We start from the raw sequence: 25239 nt of genomic DNA, 5'->3' as shown, positions 1-25239 counted from the left end.
TCACTCTTGTGTGACCCTCCATTTTGTTGACCTCTTCAACTCTGTAGTCCAAGCTTCATTGAATGTGTTGAAAATGTGTTTCTGCTTACTTCTGAGGTATTAGCACCACCGTACCACAACAGCAATACAGTAGGGACCGTAGAACTGTGCCAATGCTATAGCATGCGTAAGTTTGAAACTTAAGCATACTATAGCATTGGCACAGTTCACATTGCCTTTTGCTTGGACTGTACACTGTTATAGTGATTCAGCAAGATATAAAGAGAAACCAGAGGTTACATAAAATAAACATTCCCAGACATTTATTTGTTATTTGGGAATGAGAGAAGTTGTCAGTTTGGCAGAGGATGGTATTTGTGAGACATAATTTCTCAACGAGGCAATTAAAACACCCCAGTTATTGTGGCTCGCTCTAACTCTACAGCCTAATGAAGGGAAGAATTTGGATGCAAACAGCAATGGCTTCTAAAGTTGGATTGGCCCTCTGGGGAGAGGCAGGCTGTCAGTGTATAATCGCAGCAGGGTGCTTGTTTCACACACACACACACATACACAGACACAGGTACACATGCGTAAACATATACAGTACAATACAATTTATAGAGAAAGGTCTTTGTAAAGAAGCAGCATAGAATCCCCCTGCCAAACCCACAAAGGGAAGCTGCATCATTCCAATTCCTTTTTCCTGTTTTTAGGCAGCACTGGATGAATACCCTGGCTTGAGTCCAGAAACTGTGAACAGGTATCTACTGTAAAACACGCATTTCTAAGCTGGCCGGATGTGGCTCTGTCTATATTGGTGCTTGGCATATGATGAGACAGCAAGCTTATGAATTTGACTTTCATTTGTTTTGCAGATTTAACCTTATACATACTGATCAGGTTCACCGAAATTCTGCCATTGTGTAAAGGGAATTTCCCTTATGTGACATTTGTTATGCCAGTATATAAAATACAAAAGCTGCATCACTATTGCAAGTCATTTTAAGTCATGAGGCTGCAGATCTGAAAGACTTCAGAGGGTTCAATTGGCTTCCGTTTGCATGAGGAACTGAAAAGCGCTGACTCGGTGGGTTATTCTGGAGAACATATTTGGCTCTAATGGCCCCACCAGAATAACACTAGCCCCACCAAACACCTTGGAGATGTCAAATCAGTACAGCCCTGGCTGCCCATCATGGCCCTACGCCCTACTGACGGTGTTACAGCAGGTGTATGAATTTTTTGTTCCCCTGCATAAACAAATAGTGAAGAGGCTAGGATTCACTGCAGGTTAGCTCGAGTCTAGCTGCCAACAGAGGCCCACTGAGAGCATCTGTCTCGTCTCCATGGATTTTCTCTCTCTCTCTTTCTGTCTCTCTCCCTCTCTCCAATTCCTCTGACTAGAAGCATAAATCATCCCACTGTCAGGAGTCTTTGCCTACTGGATTATGCAATGCCTGCATTCATTTGGAGCCATTGAGAATAAAAAGCTTGGTGACAGAGCAGCGAATGGTTTACATTCGGTTTGCCATTGCCATCAGACTTTTCCGACTTTTTTTAAATAAGGGAGCAGCATTGTTTAAAGTGGTTCCCAGAGGTATTGTATTAGTTAAGATCCAGCATCAGTTTTTGTATGTCCCAGTTTAGACTCATGCACTGTCCCTTTTTTCACTGTGGTTATCATTTTAGAAAATCCTGTCTAGCTCATTGTGTTTAACAAGCCCTTTTTTCTTTTTCTTGAAAAAATTCAGCAACCCAATATCAAACAAGTAAACACTGTTTGTTAGTGTATTGGTACTATTGGATAATGACTATTGTTGACAGAGCTTTGCTTTTCAAATTAAGACAGTTACGCAAACATACGCCTAGGCCTCTCTTAATTCTCATATCGGTCTTGTTTTTAAACACAGTTTAAAAAGCTTGAATTAGTGAGTCAGTATTTTAAAATATACACGAGTGTGTCATATTCGTTAAGCATTAACCAACATTGTGATAGACTAATGTTGAATAGTGTTTATGATAAACTGAGCTGGTTAAGTACTTTCACAAGAAAAGTTTTATTTTGATTGTAGGGAGTTTTCACTGCAGCCTTTTGTATCGTTTGCCTTTTATAAAAGCCATCCCCTTTCAAACCTTCAATGTCTGTATCTTTCCTGTAGTTTATGAAAGGCAGTGACAAGCTGGTGATAAGACCAATGGAATACTGACAAAATCAGAAGGAAATCTCAGTCTGATCTGAGTTGTGAAATTAGCTTTAGTATTTGTGAAACACCTGCTACTTTATCTTTTTAAATGTGCTTTTTTTGACAATAACTGTACAGTGGACGTCATGCTTACAAAGTGGGATGTCACAGGACGATCTGAATACAATGACAGCCTCATTATCATGATCTAAATGACTGCCAGCTATGCTTACTGCTTTTGGTCGGGACTGCCAATCAGCTGTTCAAAAGATGAGAATTTAAATCATTCAGTTGAATTTTTTTATGTAACCTGTACCATGACATACTGCATTTGTTATAATATTTCTTCAAGCGTAGTTGGACCTCACTGATAGGAGACACTTTGTTAATAAGGACCTACTTACTGTATACACCTATGCATATCAGCAATGCAGTTGACATTAAACCTGTTTTAATTCAGTTAATTAGGGTCTTTCCTCCAGATGGACTTCAGTACACATCACACAGCCTACTATTCAGCACTTTAAAGGTCTAAGACATCTTAGGCTTTAGTGTGCCAAAAATGTATGTTGACCAAAGCATAATCAGCATTTTTATTTAGGATATCCCCTCCAGCAACACTGAAAATGGAACACGTAATTGCAGGATTAACTAATTGTAATTACTGAAATTCGAGAAGGAAAGGTCAAGTAGACTTACTGTCTGACAATGAGGGTACATTAGACTTCAAGTTGGGTTACATCGAAGCAGAAGGCATGGCTTCAGAAGTGCTGATCTTCTTTTTTTCCCGCCTGTGCTACAAAACAAAATGACATCTTCAGGCATTAAAATAACCAAGAGGGGATTGGTTTCCTTTGCTGAATTTAAATAAGGATGCAAGTTTGGACGGCAGCCAGTGGTGAGCTTTGCGTATGCTGTTGACGTTTTTCAGAACCACTTGTAGAAGGCAGAGGACAGCTGGAGGCATGTGGTGTCCCGCTTGCCAATCCTATCCCTGGAGACCATCCGAAAGGGTATGCGAATAGTCAATGACACTTTACCCCTTAATTGTGGCAGATTTTCCCATAAGACAGTGTATTGAACTGGTGACTATGCAACATGTTGAAGAGAGAGCTTTCCAGTGGCTGCCAACCTGAGGAGTCAGTGATTCCTGGAAACATGCTAGACATTTACATTTGCCCACTGAGATACTACAGCTTTTGTTATTTTGCCAATTTACTGTAGTCTTCAATACAGGAAAAGTCATATTTCTGACAGATCCACTCACCAGCACATGTGTTTCCACCTCCCCTTTTATGTTTCAGATTATTACCCCACTGTACAGGTGTTGAAGGAATGGGTCCTGTCGGTGGAGGGGAAGATGGTAGATAATGAAATTCCTTGTAAATATAATACACTGAGTGATTCAGTTAAACTCTACAGACTTGTGTATTCATTCCATCACACACCCCTCCCTCTCACATTGCCCAAACAGGATTTTTGTGACACACACACTATTTACAAATATATACACAACAACAAGAGTCTTCGTTGTGGTTCGTCGATCCTCTTGTGCTGTTTTCGAGGGGTAATGTGTCCTTGCTTTCTCCGTGTTTCCCCAGCCTCCAGCAATCCTCTGCTTGGCTCTGTGGTTTTGAAACTCTGGGGCGACAAAACAACAACAGCATCAGCTCTCTCCGCTTTCCTCCTCTCCACAGTACATGACCAGACTCCACCTCCAGCCAGGGATCTCCCGCTATTCCACACAGTCCCCTTATGTACCCCAGGCCACGCCTCTATCAATCTGTCACAGCCAACTGCTACTCGGTTATGCTTGTGACCTAACCCGGTTTTGATATCAGCACCAGTGCCGTTCCAAGGGGGGTGCGAGCAGTGCGGCCGCACAGGGCGCTGACCTGAGGGGGGCGCCGTTTGGCTGATGAATAATACGTAAAACAAATGTGTGCAATAACGATTCAAAACAAAAATAACACGCCGAAATAAATGAAAGCACTTTATTATTAATAATAAGGCCAAAAAAACCCACATGTGGTTCGGGTTACCCGACGGACCCTATTTTTTTCACTCGACCCTAAATATGTTTTGCTGATAACAGGTTACACTTTTTGCTATCTATCTGAAAAACGAACCACTGTGCGCGGCCACGTTTTCGCGCGTGCAATTTTCCGGAAGCCGTCTAGCAAACAAGATCTTCAGTTCATATAAAATGTGGGGGTCTGAGCAGCATGACTGCAGCGTATATCGCCAAGTAGTTGTTTTGCATTATTGTTTGAAAAATGCGACCACATACCAGAAAAAAAGGTATTATATAAATTATAACCAGTGTTTTTCACACTCCATCTTCATTGTTATTTGTCTTGAATAGTAGCCTATTTTATTTCTCACCAATACTTTTAATATTTAATGTTCCCGACGCATTTTTTCCCCTTGTACTGTGTCTGCGTGTGCTCTCTGGTTACTGAAATTGACAAGCAGCATCGGGAACTGAAATTGACGTGGCAACTGGTTTTTAAAGGGCGATTGCATTTAAAAATGTTTTTAAATGTTATCACATAACATGTGTTGATTCAGTTATGACATTTCTAAAATAAACTAAGTAAAAATTTGTACAATAGCTGACCCTTTTTTTCCCTTCCAAAACTGACAAACTAAACACTATCCCACAAATTGTTGAAAAACAGCACACAAGAAGCACTGCCTTCCTCATCGATCCTGCGTTTCTAGCAAGATCTCTTGATTTGCTGAAAATAATTGTGAAAGCTTATAATACAAAGTGAAAGTTATTTAATATCATATCGGTGTTTACAAAGACACCACACACCTGTTTTACTAGGCTATAATATAAAGCCTTATGTTCTTTATTTTATTGCATACATTTTGTCATGTTTTTTATTAGTGACCTGCTATTTTGTCTGATTTTAATGTCTTTTTTCTTTTTTTTTAATTGTATGCATTTTATTGCTTGTTTCTTATTTCTGTGATCTGTGATGTCTGTATGGTCTTTATATGTTTTATTGTAAAAGAGCTTTTGGATACTATATTGTGGCTAATTTTGCCCGTTTTTTATGCTTTCGTTTTTATTTGCGCACGACAGTTTCATGGTCTTTTTATTACGGCTTAGCATACAGCAATCATATTTATTCAATTGGACGTATGCTATTAGTGTTTAGGCTATATTGTGGTCATTTTAAGGACTTGAAAGAGTTCCTTTGCTATATTGTATTGTGACTGTGCTGTGTCAAAGGATAGTGTGTCATTTTGAGAGATGTCCTGCAGTGTTGATACCAAGCTTTTTCTATTTTGTGGACGGAATATCCTCCAATTTTAAATAATCATCGTCTAATCCTAAACATTTTTAAACCAGACATTTAGTGTATGTAAAATAGCTTAAACATTTTTTTGGGGAGCAGTTAGGAGAGAACAGTCAGATCGTTTTCCAAATGGTTTCATATGGGTACTATGTACCAAAATGTCCATTATATCCACTAAATTTGCATTGGTCAACTCTCTAAACTATGACCATGTCATCAATGAGGTTTCGTTTCTATTGGTGTTCTGTTGATTTTTTCTGCCCTTTATTTATTAATTTTTTTTATTTGCTGACTGCGGGGGGGGGGGGGGGGGGGTTCTGGATTTATATCTCGCGCCATCAATGATCAGTATGGCTCTGGTCAGCACCCTTCCCAATGCTTAAGGCATGCTCCATCTTGGTAAGGTCATGTGAGCAGCTCCCTTTAGTGCCTCCACCTGTTGGCAGGCCAGATTTCACTCCTTTTACCCTCATTCACACTGCCACAGGCAGTTATGAATTCTGGTAAATACACAAAAAGATCAAAGAATCTTCTGGTACCAATAATTCATGAAATGTGGATAATGTACAATTGCATTCTTTTTTGCAAGGCTTCTAAATATCAATCTGATATTTGAAACACGACAATATGACAATTTTAGGGGGATACTGTTTCCCGGATATAGTGTTGTAAGTGGCTGTCAGCAGTGCACTTATTGTTACTTTAATCCATGTATTTTATGTTTGATGTCACTGTAGTTCAATTAAACTTAGCAGCAGACATCATCATTCTAACCACCATGTCTTTAGTAATAAAACACCTAGAATAAACTGGAAACTCATTTATTATAACTTACGTAGTACAATTCTGTAGTTACTTAAAAGCACAACAAGTTCATCCAGAGCCCGCCAGGCCATTGTAAAGTCTAATTTTGGCTGTCTGAGGGGGGGCTGTCTTAAGAGCCAAGATAACAGTAATCTGTGAACAACAAGGGCTGGCTGCGGCAGAGTGGAAGACTAGCATTCCTGCAGTCAGAACGCTGTCACAAAACACAGATAGCATGCGGTCATCTCTGAACATTTGCGTTCATCTGACTTCTGTTCTTCTGGGAATATGTGATATCCTGATGTTGTTGCAGTGGGATGCTTTTAGAAGAGCAGTCCAGGGTTTGACATTTTTATTCAACAACTAATGGAAATTACCTTTTAAAAAAGAAAAGGTCTCTCTAATTCTGAATAGTAACAGTGGTTGAAATGGAAGATATGCTATAATATGATTGTTAATAATGGTTTTTTTTGTTTTGTTTTGTTTTGTTTTAATTTGTGCCTTATTTGTAATTAATATTTTAATATAATTTATATAAGAAAGTTTACAAAATGAGAGGAGGCCATTCGGCCCATCTTGCTCGTTTGGTTGTTAGTAGCTTATTGATCCCAGAATCTCATCAAGCAGCTTCTTGAAGGATCCCAGGGTGTCAGCTTCAACAACATTACTGGGGAGTTGGTTCCAGACACCCACAATTCTCTGTGTAAAAAAGTGCCTCCTATTTTCTGTTCTGAATGCCCCTTTATCCAATCTCCTGGTCCTTTTTTCAGGTAAAAAAAAGTCCATTGAGTTGACATTTAGAATTTTGAATGCTTGAATCAGATCACCGCGTAGTCTTCTTTATTCAAGACTGAATAGATTTAATTATTTTAGCCTGTCTGCATATTACATGCCTTTTAAATCCGGAATAATTCTGGTCACTCTTCTTTGCACTCTTTCTAGAGCAGCAATATCCTTTTTGTAGCGAGGTGACCAGAAATGAACACAATATTCTAGATGAGGTCTTACTAATGGGTACATGTAGCTTTTTATTATGCAAACAGAACATCAGCTTAACAAAAATCATTTAGCTACAGCTGACGCCTCATGATGAACTCCTAACAAGACAGTCAGACCTTTTAACTGCAGTGGTGTGCTGGTGTGCTTGTGTGCTTGGTTAAACTGAATTTTTGACACCCACCCACTGCCCTGCATTTCAGTGAGCCCCTGCCTTTAATAGGCAATACAAGAGGGTTTAGCTTGGCTCGTGGGCTGCCCCCCCCTTCAGAACTGCAGAAGAATAAGGTGCTGACAGGTTCCAAATCCTGGCCTGAGTAAAAGGTAAATCAACACAGTGAAGTACCGGACAGCTTCCAAACTGGTCATGCCAGATATGGATGCAGGGATCTAGCTAGGCTTTTCCACTTACTAGAAGATCCATCAGCACAAGTGGGAGCAAGCTGCACCTGGAAGAAATGTTCTGCCTGCTGCTGGCACAGTTATTTTTTAGTCTTGCATCTGTCTGCATATTTACAGCCTAACCCTTTTTCCCTGCTGATTCAATTAGGCTACAAGTTAGGCTACTCATAGGGCCTATTTATTTTATTTTTTACAATGAAGTAATGTATGTAATATTAACTCTATTAGAAACAGACCCATTTTGAGGTTTCATTACATTAAAAAAAATACACACACACATTTTGGTAGTTTTCAAACATTTCTCTTTCTATTAATATATTAATTTTATGATATATTATAGGACTTTTGTTTGCAAAAACATTCTCGGGCACCTCAATAAAACTCTTAAGTTTCCATTGCTGTCTTACTGGATGAATGTCATATTCAAACTGGAAACTAATATTGTGCTTGAAACTGTTGCATTTTTAAAATAGCTTGATAAATGTATCTAATATAGGAACACTTTTAACTAGCAGGATATATGGGTATTTAACTAAACCAGTTAGAACTGGTTAGTGAATGGGGGAAGAGAGTTAAAGGGAGGGGAAGTGCATGTTAATGCTGTTTTACAGCTCACTAAGCATGTCTATCTAGGTTTGAGATTGCAAATTTCCTTAAGGAAATAAGTGATATTTTTCCCCACATATATCACTGTCTATCACTCAGAAAATATAACAATAATAGGAACAAAGTCTTCGTGCCAGGAAGTAATCAACCAGTTAAATCAACGCTAAAGCAGATATAACCACTTAATGGTGTACCTTTGCTCCAAAGCAAATTAAACATTTTATACCTGTTACAGAAAGACAATCTTCTTTCTGCCGTAACTCATATCATTCCAAGTCAGAACTGACTTAGATTGACATAGAGTTAAGCAGTACAGCTCTAATTAGCCTGAATCCAGCGAGTTAAGTTGGCTTTTAGCGGAAGTGAAAATCATACTTACAGAATCTTTGGCAATGATATCAATGGCATGCCAATTTTATTGGAGGGGGGAGGGATAATAGCACAATGGTCATTTTATTTATCACATTTTTTGAGGAAGCTGAAAAACTTGAGCAAATAGCATATGTAATTCCTTGGTTCAGTCGTGTAACCCATAAACACCTCGAAGGGTAACCACATTTTAAACTAACAAGCTGTAATTCATGGAAGCAAACTGACTGCACTTTCTTATTTGGACTAGACTCTGCCGCAATCACTGTATTCAAACGTCAAAAAAGAGAGAGAGGGTGCCACATCAGGTCACAAATTATGTTGTACTTTGACAGATTGTAGCCTTGCTTTACAAGAGCAGTAACATCTCATTTGTCACCGTTTGATCTGTAAGTGCGGCAACGGGAACGGAAGGCTCTCCATCTCCGCCGCAATTTAATCGCTCTGAGGCCGACGGCAGCCGACAGCCACCTGCCCACAGACTGCAGTACTGATCTGTTTTAATTTAATCGGCCGTCAGTCGGCATGGAAGCATAAATCTTCTCTATTTGATACTGGGGAGCTGACCGCACACTTTCTTTTTTTTTTCTTTTCCATTCGAGGTATAGACACAAGGTTTGCACACCTAACCCAAAGCAGGTTGAAGGTTTGGTTGCTCGATCCGTTTTGATTATAACAGGTCCCTCAGTGACTCACTTCTTTGACTCTCGTCATTGTGATTGAAATCTGCTTTTCATGTTTTGAACTGCGTGTACCTGCAAGGAGCAGGCAGTACCATCTGCATGCAGGGACTAACATGTCAGCTGTTTTCTGTATAATGCAAGCTAATGTTTTGTGCTCTTTGAACAAAACAAACGTTAATAGGGAAACATAAAGGCACTGTTATTGCTCTGAAAATGCTCCAGTCAAAACAGGAGGGAGTTGATATTTTAGGATTGTAATACAATCTTAATAGTTAAATTTATGAATGTGCAGTTAAGCTAGTATATTTGTATTGATGTTTGTTAAACACACACATATTGTTCTGTATTGTATTTAAAAGTGAACATTAATGTATATTTTGGATACACATAGCCATGCACATTCTTGATTTATTCATTTATTGGGGAGATAACTGTGAATAGATATCAGTGCACACTACTGAATTATCTTTTAAGGTGTGTTATACAAAGTGATAAATTAAGTAGTACTATAAATAATTGTATTTGTTTTTCTAGAAAGCAATGAAAAAATTGGCATCTTTTTAAATGTGTATGGCATAATGTACAGTAGAGGCAAAAAATGTACACTATACACAGTGTTAAATGTATATTGTCAATCTATTTAAATAGCAGGTATTAAAAACAACAACTACGTGAGGCCTAATGAAGTAAAAAAATATATATATATAAAAGGTCTATTTAATATGGTCCTTGGTAAACAGTGTTTTTATTTCCTTTCGAAAAAGAAATGGCAATAAAATATAAAATGTGATAAAGACAGAGAAGGTTTGATCATAAGTAGGCGTGAAGGTGGACCCCTTTCTAGAAAAATGTATTTAAAAAGACACAGTGTTACTTTAAACAAGTTAACTAAACATGGTTTGGTGGCAAGTGCAAACAGATTTAGTCCATTGTACATGTTTAAATCTGTATTAGTTTCTCACATTTACAACTCTGGCTGGGCTGGGCCTTCTGTAAATTCAGTTAAATACTGAGCATTGTCTAAACATATCACCCTGCCAATCAGTCACCTCGGCTGCTGTTAAGAACCCTCTTGTATTATTGAATTTACAATGGGGAGACACTGCAGGAGCAGATATAACAGCTGCTGATTTCACTTAAAATAAAAGAAAAAAGTCTAATACTAAGCAGTATAACTCAGCCAATTATTATAAATCCCCTAATATATTTTGTTCTTGTGCAGCTTTAAGAGAGCCATGCTGTTGTTTTACAGTTTCATTATTGGTACCACAAGTAAAGAAAACATAGTACTGTCTATAAATATATTGTCTTTGAAAGATTCTGTTATTTTTGTAAAAAGACCTCCTCAGTTCATGTTAATTTTATTTCAATATTAATTTACACACAATATGATTAACACAGACTTTTCTGTTTCATGCATATGCGGCAGTCAAGTTCCATTACACACAGACAATTTTAATGTAAATTATAATGCAAGCTTTTTAAGCTTTGTATCAACAGCTTTAAGCATATAATTATTTTATTTTTGCCAGATAATTAGTCAGCTAAAAACAAGTTTTTCATATATTTTTTTAACAAACATGCCTGTGTATACTATGACAGAATGCTTAATATTTTCTATTGTATCCATGTGCAGCGAGGAACCCACTTGACAGATTTGTTTTTTAACCATGATGAAATTATAAAAAAAAAGGCTTTCAGCATTTATTGAAACAGATCTTTACTGCTGTATAGTTAGTTGCTTGGCGACACATCCAGTCATATTTATATCTGTTTTGTGCACCTACATCTGTCTCTTTTGAATTAACATACAGTACTACAGATAGTTTGCTAAAGCATCACCTTCTTGCAAATTCTTCTACAAGAATGTTCTTCCTATTTCCCAACATAATGTACCTTTGAAATGCACCTTTATAATGTTAAAAAACACAAACAAGATAATACTTTATATGGCACAGCGCAAACTTCCCAGTTAGATGCTGTGTTTCATTACAAAGTCAGAAAGCAACTCATCTGATGATGTTGCAATAGCATTTCTTTGCAATTTATGGAAATTGAAAATGTTTCTATTGGAGTTTAATATTAGTAATTGCCTAATGTCCCCTTGTAAACACGATGAGTCACAGGGAGCAAAAGTGCAGTTTCAGGACTTCTTATACTCCGTGTTTCCAAAAAACATTTGCTAAAATGACACGTGTGTATTTGTATTTAAATTCTGTTGTCAAAAATTTGCTCTTGGGTCAATGCTTTTTATTCAAAGAGGGCCTAATGCATTACAGTTATGAATATACATTAAGAACTAGGTAATATACTTAAATCAGATCAAGGCCGTAGCCAGCTATGAGGCACCAGAGGCACGGGCTTCAGTTAAAATCATACAAATAATTTTTATTTACACTCTCTTACACGTTGCTTAGCCTCAGTGCATGAGCAAGTGCCTCATTGTCTACTGTCCTGTAGATATGTGGTCTGCTAGTGTAATACCCAAGTAAGCAAATGTAGCTCGTAGAGTTGCCTAATAAACAAATCATAAAAACAAATCAAGAAAAGCATAATAAGAATACCAGTTGAAACAGAGAACGCATTGATTGTGTTGTGCTGCAGCAGGAATATGTGGACTGCTTTGTGTCAGGCTGGTCCAGAGAAAAGAAGCATGATAACCAGGGATCAGAAAAAAAAATCTGCGTTATTCCGCAATTAAAATAAATGGCTAAAATTGAGCCCCCCCCCCCCCCCACACACAAGTTTGTTTACGTACATTTATAGCAAAATTGCCTGTGTTGATGATTATATATGATAAGTGTATTGATTTGGTTATTAAACAAACAAAAAAAGCCTCACTGCTAAAAAAATATCAGACAACATAGAAAATCCATATTTTTATGCGTTATTCCACTGCAAACGGATTCCTAACTAACTTCCAAGTGTTTACCAGACTGTAGTCCAGAAAAGAGGATTCAGCATCATTTCTTAATTCAAAATTATAATTTACATGGATCAATTTGTCCATTAAATGAGCAATTGATTTGCCAGCAGTGCATTTATATACCATTAAAGGCAGTGATATTACCTTTTGGGTGTCAAAATGTAAATCATTTAAATTTGTCAACATCAGACAATAGAAGAGCACTGACTGCAGCCTTGAATACTTTTTTACACTTTAGTTTATTTTGTATTTTACTTCAATTTAGACACATCATTCTTGATAGCCTGTCATTGTACTTGACAAAGGAGTAAGTTTGGGTCTTCTAACGCTAGTGACGCAATAATTAAAGCACAAGACTAAGTGAAGGCCTTGTGCATGGAGACCTCTTGGGACTTTATTGTTAACAATGTGTACACCAGCCCCCCTTCCCTTTTAGATAAGCAGCGAAGCCCAGACACATTTCATTAGTATCACAAGCTTCTCATGGTCATCTTTTAATATTTCAAAGGATAATTTGTTAACTGGAAATGGTCACTTTTTTTTCTTGGTCTTTGGAAATATAATTTTCAGTTTTTAATTTGATTCATTTAGATTACATCATTAGTCAGGGATGAAACTGAGTTAATTTTCTGGAGAATAAATTAGCTTTTTAAGGCCAAGCTTTATTAAGTGCAGTCTTTGTAAGAACAGATGAGGAGAGATGGGAAATGTGCTGACTAATATAATTTTTGAAGGCTGTTGTTTCTCAAGCCTTTGCTTTATGTATTCACCCCACCCTCTGAATGTACCCCAGCAAGTAGTAGAGTGGGTAGCCACAGTGTACGCTCCCCCACAGTTACAACTATATTACTGGATGTTGGGTGGTTAAATCATGTCTTTGTGCAGGTAATGCTTTGTATTCTATAGCAACTTAATTTGCATGTAAGCCTTCTAATGGTGTGGCAGCTTTTGAACATAAGCCATTCCAGGACCTTACAATTACTATTTCCAAGTTTTTTTAATTATTAACATGTCTTGGGGCCCACAGGCACAGATAATTATTCCCCCCCTAGACACAGCAGACACAGATAGTCACGTCATAATGGATTTTGTAGTATCTGCCAAATTTGAAAGTCAGTAAATACAGCTTACTAAAAGGTAAAGAAGCTGGAACCTGGAAATGTAATGACATTTTGTATTCCTGATAGATGACTGTATGCACAAGGAAGAACTTGATAGACTCGTTGAGGTTTTGCTGTCAGTCAAGATTTGAATCCTGGCGCCTAAACACTCACACACTCACAGAGGTTTTTAATCCGTAACTTTTAATTTGAATATAAGGGGATGAGCTTATAAAAATATTTTGGTTTCTTTTTCATCAAAATCCAATGTTAAAGCTTTGCTAGGTTGCTCAGTTTTATATTACAGAAAACTATAATTTTAAACCTGAATTTTAAGGGTCCAAGGTCTGGTTTCTGACATCATCAGTGTTCAGGCAATAATGATCCCAGTGAAACAGTTCTCTGATTGTTCAGCCCTCCTTATGTTATGTTGCACATTCTTTTTATGGATATTATTCTATTCAATAAAACACAAAACAGTCACGGCACACCTCGGTGTTAATTCTGAGCCATGGCAATGGCATTCAACTTGAATATCATATCACCACAATATGGAAAAATGAAAAGCATCATAGGCAGAGACATTGAAACCTTGGTAGAAGGTGAAGAGACACTGCAATTCATAGGGCTAATGATTACTGAATCTATTATAATGAAATTCATGCTATGGTCACCCTGATAACATAGTTAGCTTCCCTACAATGACTGACCATTCCTGACCGTTAGTGAGCTCTAAGGTTGGCCAGTCATTAGTCATAGCAGTCATTTATTCAACCTCCTCCTTGGCATAAAAAATGAGGTGGCTTTGTAATTTGGATCAGACCTTGCTTCTGCAGGTGAGTTCCTGGTCTGAGTGAGTCCTGGGATTTGGACTTCAACCTCTTAAGGCCAAGGGTTAAACACAGTATGTATTGAGTTAAACATAGCATATTATGTTATTATTATACCATATTCCCACATCTCTCCTACTTGTTTTACAGACTTTTCCTGCGATTTGTGTTCTGATGTATCTGTCATTTAATCACCCAAAGTGATTTATAGCAAATGTGCCTCTGTAGTTAGGTAAAGAATGGAAGCTGCGAAGGAAAAGTAAATCAACGAAAGAATACTTAAATAATCAGTTAAAATAGAGATCTTTATTACCATTTACAGTAATTAATAGGACTCCTCAGTGCTCTCAAAAGAAGTATTGACTGGTAAGAGGGTTTGGTGCTGCCATCAGTGTGTGTGTGTGTGAGGGGGGGGACTGGCCATTGCCCACAGTCCTTAAAGCAGAGACAGTGTTGCTTGTCAAAGAAGTCACGTCTGTTTAGTCAGTGGTGGTCAGCAGATTTTCATGAAATGCAAATCTAAATCTAGTGAACAATTGGGCAAGGGGAAATCATGTACTTTGCATGATCAGAAATTCAAAGTGTTGTCTCCAATATTTGGCTTGATAACATCCCATATAAGCAAACTTCCTAACCAGAATGTAAAGCAGTGCATTTAAAAAGCAGGCTAACAGAAACCTACAAAAATATCTTCCCTTTGTATGTCTTCTTTTATGTATTTCCTTTAAGTTAAAAAGCTTGTTTTTTAAATCTTTAATCTTTCAAATCTTTTTATTCTGACTCAAATCCCAAATCCTCACACTTAGAATTCAGGCCCTGTTTCAGGTCTCTAAATGGACAGCCTTTTACAGCTTGAAGCGCAGAACTCAGCGTGTTGAATTTGTTTGTCTGTTATTACATGCTGCAATTTCACCATGTGCATCTAATTAAAGGACAAAACAAACAAGCACTTCAAATCTCTTAACAGCCTTTGAGCCTTGCTTTGTTGGAAGCAATGCTGCATATGAGAACATTAAGAAACAAATTTGTTCCTGATTTGTAGGGGGGAAAGGCAGCTTGTGCATTAGCAAACACTCAGCACCATGCCATACACTCTAATCCACAGCAGGCTGCAAGCACGGTGCTGGTCCCGTCAGCAACCCTTTTCACTACATGAGTTTTTTTTTTTTTTTAATTAAAAGTGCAGTTTTTTATTTTTATTTTGAAGAGCCAATTTTCTTCAACAGAGAAGTTGGACCAGGGTAGGCACACAACAGTGAGAAATGACAGGAAGATAGACTACAGTGATGTATGTTCTGAAGCACTGAACTATTTTATGGTTGTTCTAGTTAAAATTACTTTACAGAATCTAAAGTATGATATTGCAATATATGTTTTAAAGTGAAATGTCCCTTTTTTTGCTTTGAATTTTGGAAAGCAATAGACTCTGGTTATAGGCAGCCACAAAGACAACAGGCCCCTTCACAACTCTTTAAGCGCAAGTCAGTCCTAACCTGAACTCCCTGTGCCATTCAGTCTTAGGCCCTCTCAAGCAGAAATTGTTAATTGTGCCTAATTGTGTGGTAGTATTGTGGAGTGAAAAAAAATGCCTGTTAGGGGCCTAAGCTGAAACCACCAAACTCATTTAACTTTTATCTGAGCCGGATTTAAACCTAGGACCTTAAAGGAAAACGACATGTATTTGCCTGAAGGACAATTTACCCCTAAAATCTGGCTTACAATTAGAAGATTCTTCGACTATAATTTCTTTATATCACTAGCAAAAAAATATTGCTCAAACTCACAGGAATGTGGAAATTGCCAAACTCCATTCTGCATTATGACCAATTCTGGGCTGATTTTGCATGCTGAATTTGTAGGTAATTTGAAATGAAATAATGCTACAATAATATAAAGAGTCTGGAGCATTTGCCCATTGCTTTTTATTGTCAGATTTGCAAACCCCTTTGTACTGTTTAGCAATTTATTTTTTTCCTCAAGGTATTATAAAAAGGTTATATGTGCCAGTCAATATAACGCCAACTACAATACTTAATAAAATATTAAAACTAAGGCACTAAGGCAACTGTTAACAAAAAAACAAAAAAATCAACACACATTCATAAGTAATAAACAATTTTCTTGCATCCTCCCACTAGCTTTCCAGAGTATTCAGTCTTCACTAAAAACTGCCTTCCTGCATTTCGCTTTACACCTAGCTTGTAATTTCAAGGCTTAGCTCCCAGCTTGATTAAAATTCTTTCTGAATGGGCAGGTTTTGCTTTGAAGGCATCGAAGGCTTCGAGGCTGAGTGCAGGGGGACCCCCTTTGTTTTCACAAGCAGAAATAAAGTGCGAGTATGAGCTCATTTACAGAGAGTGTAGCTGGCAGCCTTATCAGAAGAGAGGAGCGAGAGAGAGGCAGGGTGAGAGAGACATTGTAAAGATGAAAAGCTAGCATGGTGACAGAAGTCTTTATTAAGCTGGGCAGTAATGGAACATGTGTATGCATGATAAAGTGACAGAAACCGAGAGCGTTCAAGGCAAACAATAGCAGTAAACATGCTTTATGTCAGTGGAGCTCAGCAGATCACATTTTCTAGTCTTTTTCACATTGGAGATGGGCATATTTGCAAGAGATGCCCGACTTGCTGTATTCTATATTATACCTCAGGCCTAAAGATTATTTTCTTGAAATCTGTGTGTTTGAAAGAAGTGCAGTGTTTGTGGGTAAAAAAAAAGAATGCCTAGAATTGCTCAACCATTTGGGAGTTCATTGATCTTTTTAGTGTCAAGGGTATAAAAGAATGTTTATTTGGTTATCTAATAAAAACTAAACATTTGCCACACTTTTGTCCCTGTTCATTTATATTGTGAAGACGTTTAACCAGTTGAGACTCATGTTTCCTGTTGTGCCATGTAGATGAGAATCTGTGGGTTTATGTTATTTGGTTGTCAATGTCTCTTTACAAGTAGGAGCTATGGGCTAGATAACATGTCAATTCAAATTAGTGTAGAATGTTTTTGTTTGTTTGTTTGTTTTATTAAGCTTTCATATGCCTGCATTTTTTTATGGATTTTAGTAACTTCGTAATCTGAGGTGATTAAAATACTGATAATTCCAATCATGTTTTACTTAATTTTTCTAGCATGGTGGTCAATATATTCTTAGAAGTCAGTGGCTGCCTTTTTTCTTTTTGTAGTCCTCTAAAGGAACGACATCTTCATGGTTTACTTATTTTTATCTTGCATTCTGGTGAAGAATGTCAAATTCATATCTGGGGTCAACAGATATGTAGTGATGTTGGTATATGAAGCATAGCAAAAGTGACAAAGCTTACTGTATTTGAAATTGTAAATGGTCTGCAAGCAGTATGGTATGATATTACCTTTAAATATTTGTGAGGGTGAAATTTGCTTAATTCGCTTTGTTTTAGTTAGAGAACATCCTGATAGCAGATTGTTACCACAACAGCCCCTATAAATTCCAGCAGACGCCTTGAGGGATTCCACGACACCTATGAAATTCAAAACAAGCCCTGTAACATTTTATGGTCATCTGTGAGGTTCTAGTAAAATGGGGATAATTTAAAATGTAGCGGTCCAGCAATAACAGCACCAAACAATAGGTCTATCTGCAGACTTAATTAAAACAGTAAAAGTTGTGTCTTGTAATCTGCCCAGGATTTATAAGGGGTTGAGATGAATTTCTTTCATTTTGTGTTTTTTTCCCTTTCTGTAGCTTTGGATAACAGTCTCTCACTACCTCAGGCATTAGCGCTGACAATGAGAGGACATCTATAACGACTTGGGATGGACATGTTACTGCTCACATGTGAAAGTAATCAAAAGATAAATTTCAGGCAATAACTGGCATGTTATTTATTATCTTAAAGAAAAGCAATCTGCTGTCTTCCAGAGCCACGAAACTGAGCTCACTCAAGTGAGGCAATTGTGGAAGGCTCATCTTTTGCTCCAAGTAAACTGTGTGATCCCCATTACAAAGCTGTCTTGCAGTTCTACATTAAAGACTGCTTTTCATAAGGGCCCTGTGTTAACTATTCAGAGTGCAAACAAGTTGACATAACCCTGTAATACAGGCAGGTCACATGCAGAATCCAGTTTCTTGTAACTATTTTATACAATATACATACATGGAAAAACAAGGTGTATTTTGTATTAGATTCTGTTTCTGACAGTTTGCATAAATTTATTTAATAAAATAGTACCAGAATACCACTTTTTAGAAACTGTTGGGATAAAATAAGAGTCACCAGAGAAAAATATTGTAATACACAGCTTAAAGCATTACATACATTATGACTTGTAATATTGGACTGTAGACATAAGAATTGTTGGGTCCCAGTTATGGAGTTGTATCTACCAGGCAAAATCTAGATTTAATATTCTGTTCTTGGAACTGCAAACATTGAAAGTGTAATTGCACATGACTAGCTTCAGTTGGGGCCCTCTAGCTCTGCATTAGCCAGCAGAGTGTCTGGCATTCCAGCACATGGAACAGCTACTCCAGAAGTCTCAGCTGCAGTACACTCTTTATGTCAATAGACTGTTACCCTTTGGAGCACCTGTTAATCACAATGTTAATCCTATTTGCTTTGGTCACTGTAGTATCTTTATGAAAGCGGACTATATTCCCTGCCATACGGGACGGAAATGCTTTCAAAGCCCTACTTTTCATTTCTTTTGACATAAGCCTTGTAGCTGTCTTTGACCACAAGTGAAACAAGTTTGTTGTTCTCATCTTAGGACTTTGTGGTTTGTGCAATATATTCTGGTGGCAGTATTTATTATTATTATTATTATTATTATTATTATTATTATTATTATTATTATTATTATTATTATTATTATTATTATTTATTTCTTAGCAGACGCCCTTATCCAGGGCGACTTACAATCGTAAGCAAATACATTTCAAGTGTTACAATACAAGTAATACAATAAGAACAAGAAATACAATAACTTTTGTTCAAGTGTGACAAACCACAATTCAATAATACAGCAGATAATAGTGATAGTTACATCAGGATATGATTAAATAGTGATAGTTACATCAGGAGATGATTAAATACAAAATACTACAGGTTAAACACTTGGCAGATTACAGTATTCTGAAGTACATGATTAAATGCAGTAAAATAGGGGGCAGATAAGAGCAAAATAAAGCACTTTTAAATGAAGGGTGATAGTGTCCCAGGTTACAAACAGAGGAGTTCTACAGGTGCTGTTTGAAGAGGTGAGTCTTAAGGAGGCGCCGGAATGTGGTCAGGGACTGGGCAGTTAGGTAGGATAAGCTTTTAATAATACTGGGTTGTTTTATGGGGGAAATGTGCTAAATATTTTGCTTGGAAGTAAAAACACAGGGACTCCACGTGGAGTGCAGGATGCGCCCTATAGCCTGGTGATCGCTGGTTCGTATCCATGTCATTTGCCACCCAGTGACCTGGAGTTCTCTGGGGGCAGCGCACAATTGGCCAAGCGTCGCCCGGGTAGGGAGGGCTCAGATCGGCAGGGAAATCCTCAGTTCACCGCGCACCAGCGACTTCTGTGGGTCGGCTGTGGAGCCATTCAGATCAGTGTTGTCCTCTGGCACTATAGGTCTGATGGCTTCGCTGTGGACTTGCAGTTGGAAAAAGATAGCTTGGCAGGGCACGTGTGTCTGCCGCCATTTCGCAAAGTCAGCACGGGGGGTTGCAGCGGTGGACCGAGATCAATACATACAATTGCCGATTCTAAATCGCTAAAAAATTGGGTAAAAATCCATTGGCGACAACTACATTTTTAAAATAATATATTAAAAACAAAAACAAAAGGAATCACAATCGTTTTTGATAATCATGTTAGTTAGGGCATGTTCAGTTAATCGACAGTAAGGATTTGAAACAGTGACAGAGGCAAGATTGCTGCTTAATGAGTTGTGAATATTCATGTAAGAGGCCTTAGATACAAATGCAACGGTGTCTCCCTGAACCTCATAGAGCAGAATAGCTTATTCAGAATTCAATTTTTTTAGCAAAGATTTTGAATACTTTTTTAATCAGTGTTGATATCCAGCTTTAGCATGTTCCTGTTCATCCTGAAAGGATTTGGGCATGATATATAAGCTTCTTCAGAGATGCATCTATTTCAGAGCAGTGGTGGAATACACAAAGCGTACTAGTCTAAATTGAGCTGTAGTATTAGTAACACGATCTCTCTAATAAAATGTTCATAAATCTTACCAGTATTAGCCCATGAACAGATGCACACATTGTGGGGAGGGATAAGGTGCCGCTTCGGGTACGCTTGATGGTATTACAAAAGGGGCAAAAGCATGATAATAGCTGTGAATTAGCATGGCAAATCTTTCCCTTGGTAGTTAACAGTATGTCTCCATGCAGATTCATTTACTAGGTGAGCTTGTTAAGATGTTAAGTTGTCAATATATGACAGTTTTTCTATATTAAATAGTTATGTCAGATATGTGACATCTTTTCAAGACCCAGTCTATTCTCGTGTATATATATATATATATATATATATATATATATATATATATATATCTCTTTCATCAATTCCTACACAGCTGTTTTGTTTTGTGCTTACTAAAATGTGGCTAGAGCCACCTTTAACTGGTTTCCAAGTGAGCTACTTGTCCCAAGAGAGGTTTGTATAATTAAATTAGGGTTTCTTAGTATGTCAATTAATTAAAAGGATAGATAGGTCTTTAAGGCACTGTTCCAATTTGAGCGGGTAGAAAAACACAATTGAATGTGTTTTTACAACCATAGCAACACAATAAATAACCCAGCCACGTCCAGTGCTCCTGATGGTCAAGCTTGAATGTATTGGCATCTATCTAATTGATGTTTTGGAAAGAAAAAACTAAAAAGGATTGTACCTATTGATGCCTGGAGTTCTCTCGGTGTGTCATTTAAAGGAAAATGTGGCCTCCATCTGCCACAACAGAGAAAGTCAGCCTGATGTTTTGAGAAGAGCTACTGAAGGCTTTGAGCTTTCATACAGGAAATGAAGCTTTATCTCACGTAAATGAGATGTACTGCAAATGACGCCGTGTGATGTTCTATTAAACTGATACTTAACAGATTGTTTACAGCTGTATTAAGTCCCCTTTCCTCTTGTATGGACCACAACTACCAATAATTAATAATGATATAAGTACCATTCTGATGTATTCAATACAAAGTTTGCAGTGTGCTATCAAGTAGTTAGGAATGTGCAGGAGTAATCTAGTTCTTTCCTGTATTTGGCATTTATGGGGACTATAAAAGTGGTGTAGTCCAATGGTTGTCATTAACACTTCTCTTTTTTTTTTCTAGGTGTGCGTCTAGACAGAGTACGTGGGGGGCGCCAGAAGTACAAGCGCCGGATAGATGCTGATAACAGCCCATATTTGAACCCACAGCTGGTGCAGCCAGCCAAAAAGCCATGTAAGAACACCTGTTGATTCTTTTTACCCCACCCCCTGTACAGAATCACACATACTCTCATATACATTCAAATACACTTCCATAAAAGGGGCTATTAAAATGCAAAGCTCATATTAGGGCAGTGAGTATGTGTTTTAAATTCCAGTTGAGGAGCATATTAGTGCTTTTGGCAAAATGTAACTTAACACAAAATCCTTGCCTTGGTGTTTCAATTCAGTAGCCTTTCACCTCCAGAGACCAGAGTTCAAATCCATCTTAGTTTCACATACAAAATTAATTTGCTTGTCACTGCTGGACTCAAAAACCCACCATTATTTAACTCAATTTGAAACACTTAGGGGTCCTTGCATAGGTGAAGCCCAGCACTGAAAGGCAGGAATGGTCCTTTGCCTCAGCCTTCAGGTTAATTAGAAGGGCTTTGTGGGAACACTTACATAATACCAATTTCTTTCTAATGCTGCATCCCTCATCTGTCAGGAGCACTAAATATGCTGTTGTTCACTGATATTCCAACATTCTATGTGCTAATAAAGACTGCTATTCATGGTCAAAACTGATTTTACTGAATAAAGCCAGAGTATAAATAAATAAGATAGTGTAATCAAGGATTAAAAAAATATATATATACAGTACTGTGCAAAAGTTTTAGGCAGGTGTGAAGAAATGCTGTAAAGTAAGAATGCTTTCAAAAATAGACGTGTTAATAGTTTATATTTATCAATTAACAAAATGCAAAGTGAGTGAACAGAAGAAAAATCTACATCAAATCAATATTTGGTGTGACCACCCTTTGCCTTCAAAACAGCATCAATTCTTCTAGGTACACTTGCACACAGTTTTTGAAGGAACTCGGCAGGTAGGTTGGCCCAAACATCTTTGAGAACTAACCACAGTTCTTCTGTGGATTTAGGCAGCCTCAGTTGCTTCTCTCTCTTCATGTAATCCCAGACAGACTCGATGATGTTGAGATCAGGGCTCTGTGGGGGCCATACCATCACTTCCAGGACTCCTTGTTCTTCTTTACGCTGAAGATAGTTCTTAATGACTTTCGCTGTATGTTTGGGGTCGTTGTCATGCTGCAGAATAAATTTGGGGCCAATCAGATGCCTCCCTGATGGTATTGCATGATGGACAGCACATCTGGAAACCCCTGTCTGCCTTGAAATTTCTGCCTGGGAGAGACCTTGCTGATGCAGTATAACTACCTTGTGTCTTGTTGCTGTGCTCAGTCTTGCCATGGTGTATGACTTTTGACAGTAAACTGTCTTCAGCAACCTCACCTTGTTAGCTGAGTTTGGCTGTTCCTCACCCAGTTTTATTCCTCCTACACAGCTGTTTCTGTTTCAGTTAATGATTGTGTTTCAACCTACATATTGAATTGATGATCATTAGCACCTGTTTGGTATAATTGTTTAATCATACACCTGACTATATGCCTACAAAATCTCTGACTTTGTGCAAGTGTACCTAGAAGAATTGATGCTGTTTTGAAGGCAGAGGGTGGTCACACCAAATATGGATTTGATTTAGATTTTTCTTCTGTTCACTCACTTTGCATTTAGTTAATTGATAAATATAATCTATTAACATGTCTATTTTTGAAAGCATTCTTACTTTACAGCATTTTTTCACACCTGCCTAAAACTTTTGCACAGTACTGTATATATAGTAGTAATTTGCTAAATTCAATCTGTTAAATATTAAGGTTATTTCGAGCATAATTTTAAAAGCTCAAAATGAATTAGTTTTTTTTTTAGGGATGATTACCTCCCCACCACCCTCCTAAAAAAAGTAAAAGAAATAATCCAGATTAAACCAATCTATCAGAGACATCAAACCAACAGTATTGAGCGTCCAAGCTGTTTTCCTGTTCTGTAAATAGAGGCAAATGTAGCACTTATCAGATTTATACTATAAACACCTTTTAGTATATAGTAAGAGAAACTGTTGTTTGATTTATATTGAAAGATTATTTAAAACATTTGTACAGTGGTCATTTTTTTCCTAACATCCACACATCAAAACATATACATACATACATACATATATACCGTAAAACTCAATTAAATGCCTCTGGCATTTATTTACAATATTTGCCAGCAAACCTGGTGCGTATTGGAGACCGGCAGTTTATTTGAGATCACTAGCTTCACATGCTTCAAGCAGTCACTGAGAAACTGCTAACTCACAACCTTGTAGCAACATCGTAACTCAATTTAAACATTACAGCAACTGTGTTAAAAGGTTGTGTGTCAGTGGGAACTAAGTAAGTTTTGTTTTATAACAAAATAACATTGTATTGTACATCCTCAAGTATAAAGCGATTTATATGCACTGGTTAACAAGGATACGGTATGCAAAAAATGGAAAATGAACAAGCAGAAGTACGAATTTGTATTTAAAAACAGAATTAGATCTACCATTGTTAATAATAATAATAATAATAATAATACTTATTATTATTATTATTATTATTATTATTATTATTATTATTATTATTATTATAACAGTTAAATCCACTAAAAGACAGCCCTGTACATATAAGAACACAGGCATGTAAGCTACGCCTACAGCACAATAATAATAATAATAATAATAATAATAATAATAATAATAATAATAATAATAATAATAATAATAATAATAATAATAATAATACAAACTTCTAAAATGTTTTTAAAAATGAACAATAAAATCAATAAGTATCATTATCAAAAATAATGTATTGTTTAATCTCAAACTTGTACATTGTTAATACAACAAAACACGTTAAAATACACCAAGAGGTTTGTATCTGGCCTACTTTCAGAACGCTTAAAATGATCAAAACTTTTAATAATGTAATAACTGCATTAAACAAATATGCATTACATGTAGGCCTACCTTAAATTACGTTTTCTATTATTATTATTTATTAATCCTGAGAGTCACTTTCATCGCTGTCACTTATTAGCAGTTCATTACGCTCAAGCTCCTCTTCATCTTCCTCAGTTTCAATGGCAGTGACAGAGACCTGGCGTTTAATAGAGACCCGACGTTTAATAGAGACCCGGCGTTTAATAGAGACCCGGCGTTTAATAGAGACCCGGCGTTTAATAGAGACCCAGCGTTTAATAGAGACCCGGCGTTTAATAGAGACCCGGCGTTTAATAGAGACCCGGCGTTTAATAGAGACCCAGCGTTTAATAGAGACCCGGCGTTTAATAGAGACCCGGCGTTTAATAGAGACCTGGCGTTTATTTACAGTATTTGCCAGGAGATGTGGCATGTATAAGAGACAGGCGATTACATGAGACCCGGCAATTATTTGAAGTTTTACGGTACAAACATACATACATACATACATACATACATACATACATACATCAAACACATTGACAAATTACATGGGGATAAAAATTGAAAGACAAGAAGTGATATGTTTACTTATATCTAATTAAAACCCCTCCAGTCATGAGATTTATTATTGTTCATATTAATTCCATTAATAATTTCAGTGCTGGTAGCAAGATGCTTTGAAAAAGATTTATTTGGCTGTACACGTTTAACTGCACACAAATAACTTTGTGTTGTGTTCATTTGATCTACTTTATCTAATTAGTATTTTTTTTTTTCCTA

The 25239-nt window shown here is 37.2% G+C and overlaps 1 protein-coding gene across 7 annotated transcripts in view; it reads left to right on the top strand.

Moving 5' to 3' along the window:
- esrrga (estrogen-related receptor gamma a) overlaps positions 1 to 25239 on the top strand; it is a 256814-nt gene that overhangs the window by 204688 nt on the left and 26887 nt on the right. For all 7 annotated transcript variants that reach the window (XM_034018872.3, XM_059025329.1, XM_034018875.3 and 4 more), the window contains one exon: positions 21511 to 21621. In XM_034018872.3, the coding sequence (XP_033874763.1) occupies positions 21511 to 21621 (111 nt within the window). The remainder of the gene's footprint in view (positions 1 to 21510; positions 21622 to 25239) is intronic.

Source organism: Acipenser ruthenus, chromosome 6 (assembly GCF_902713425.1).
Source record: "Acipenser ruthenus chromosome 6, fAciRut3.2 maternal haplotype, whole genome shotgun sequence".
Classification (NCBI taxonomy): domain Eukaryota; kingdom Metazoa; phylum Chordata; class Actinopteri; order Acipenseriformes; family Acipenseridae; genus Acipenser; species Acipenser ruthenus.
This window is presented reverse-complemented; position numbering and strand designations above follow the sequence as displayed.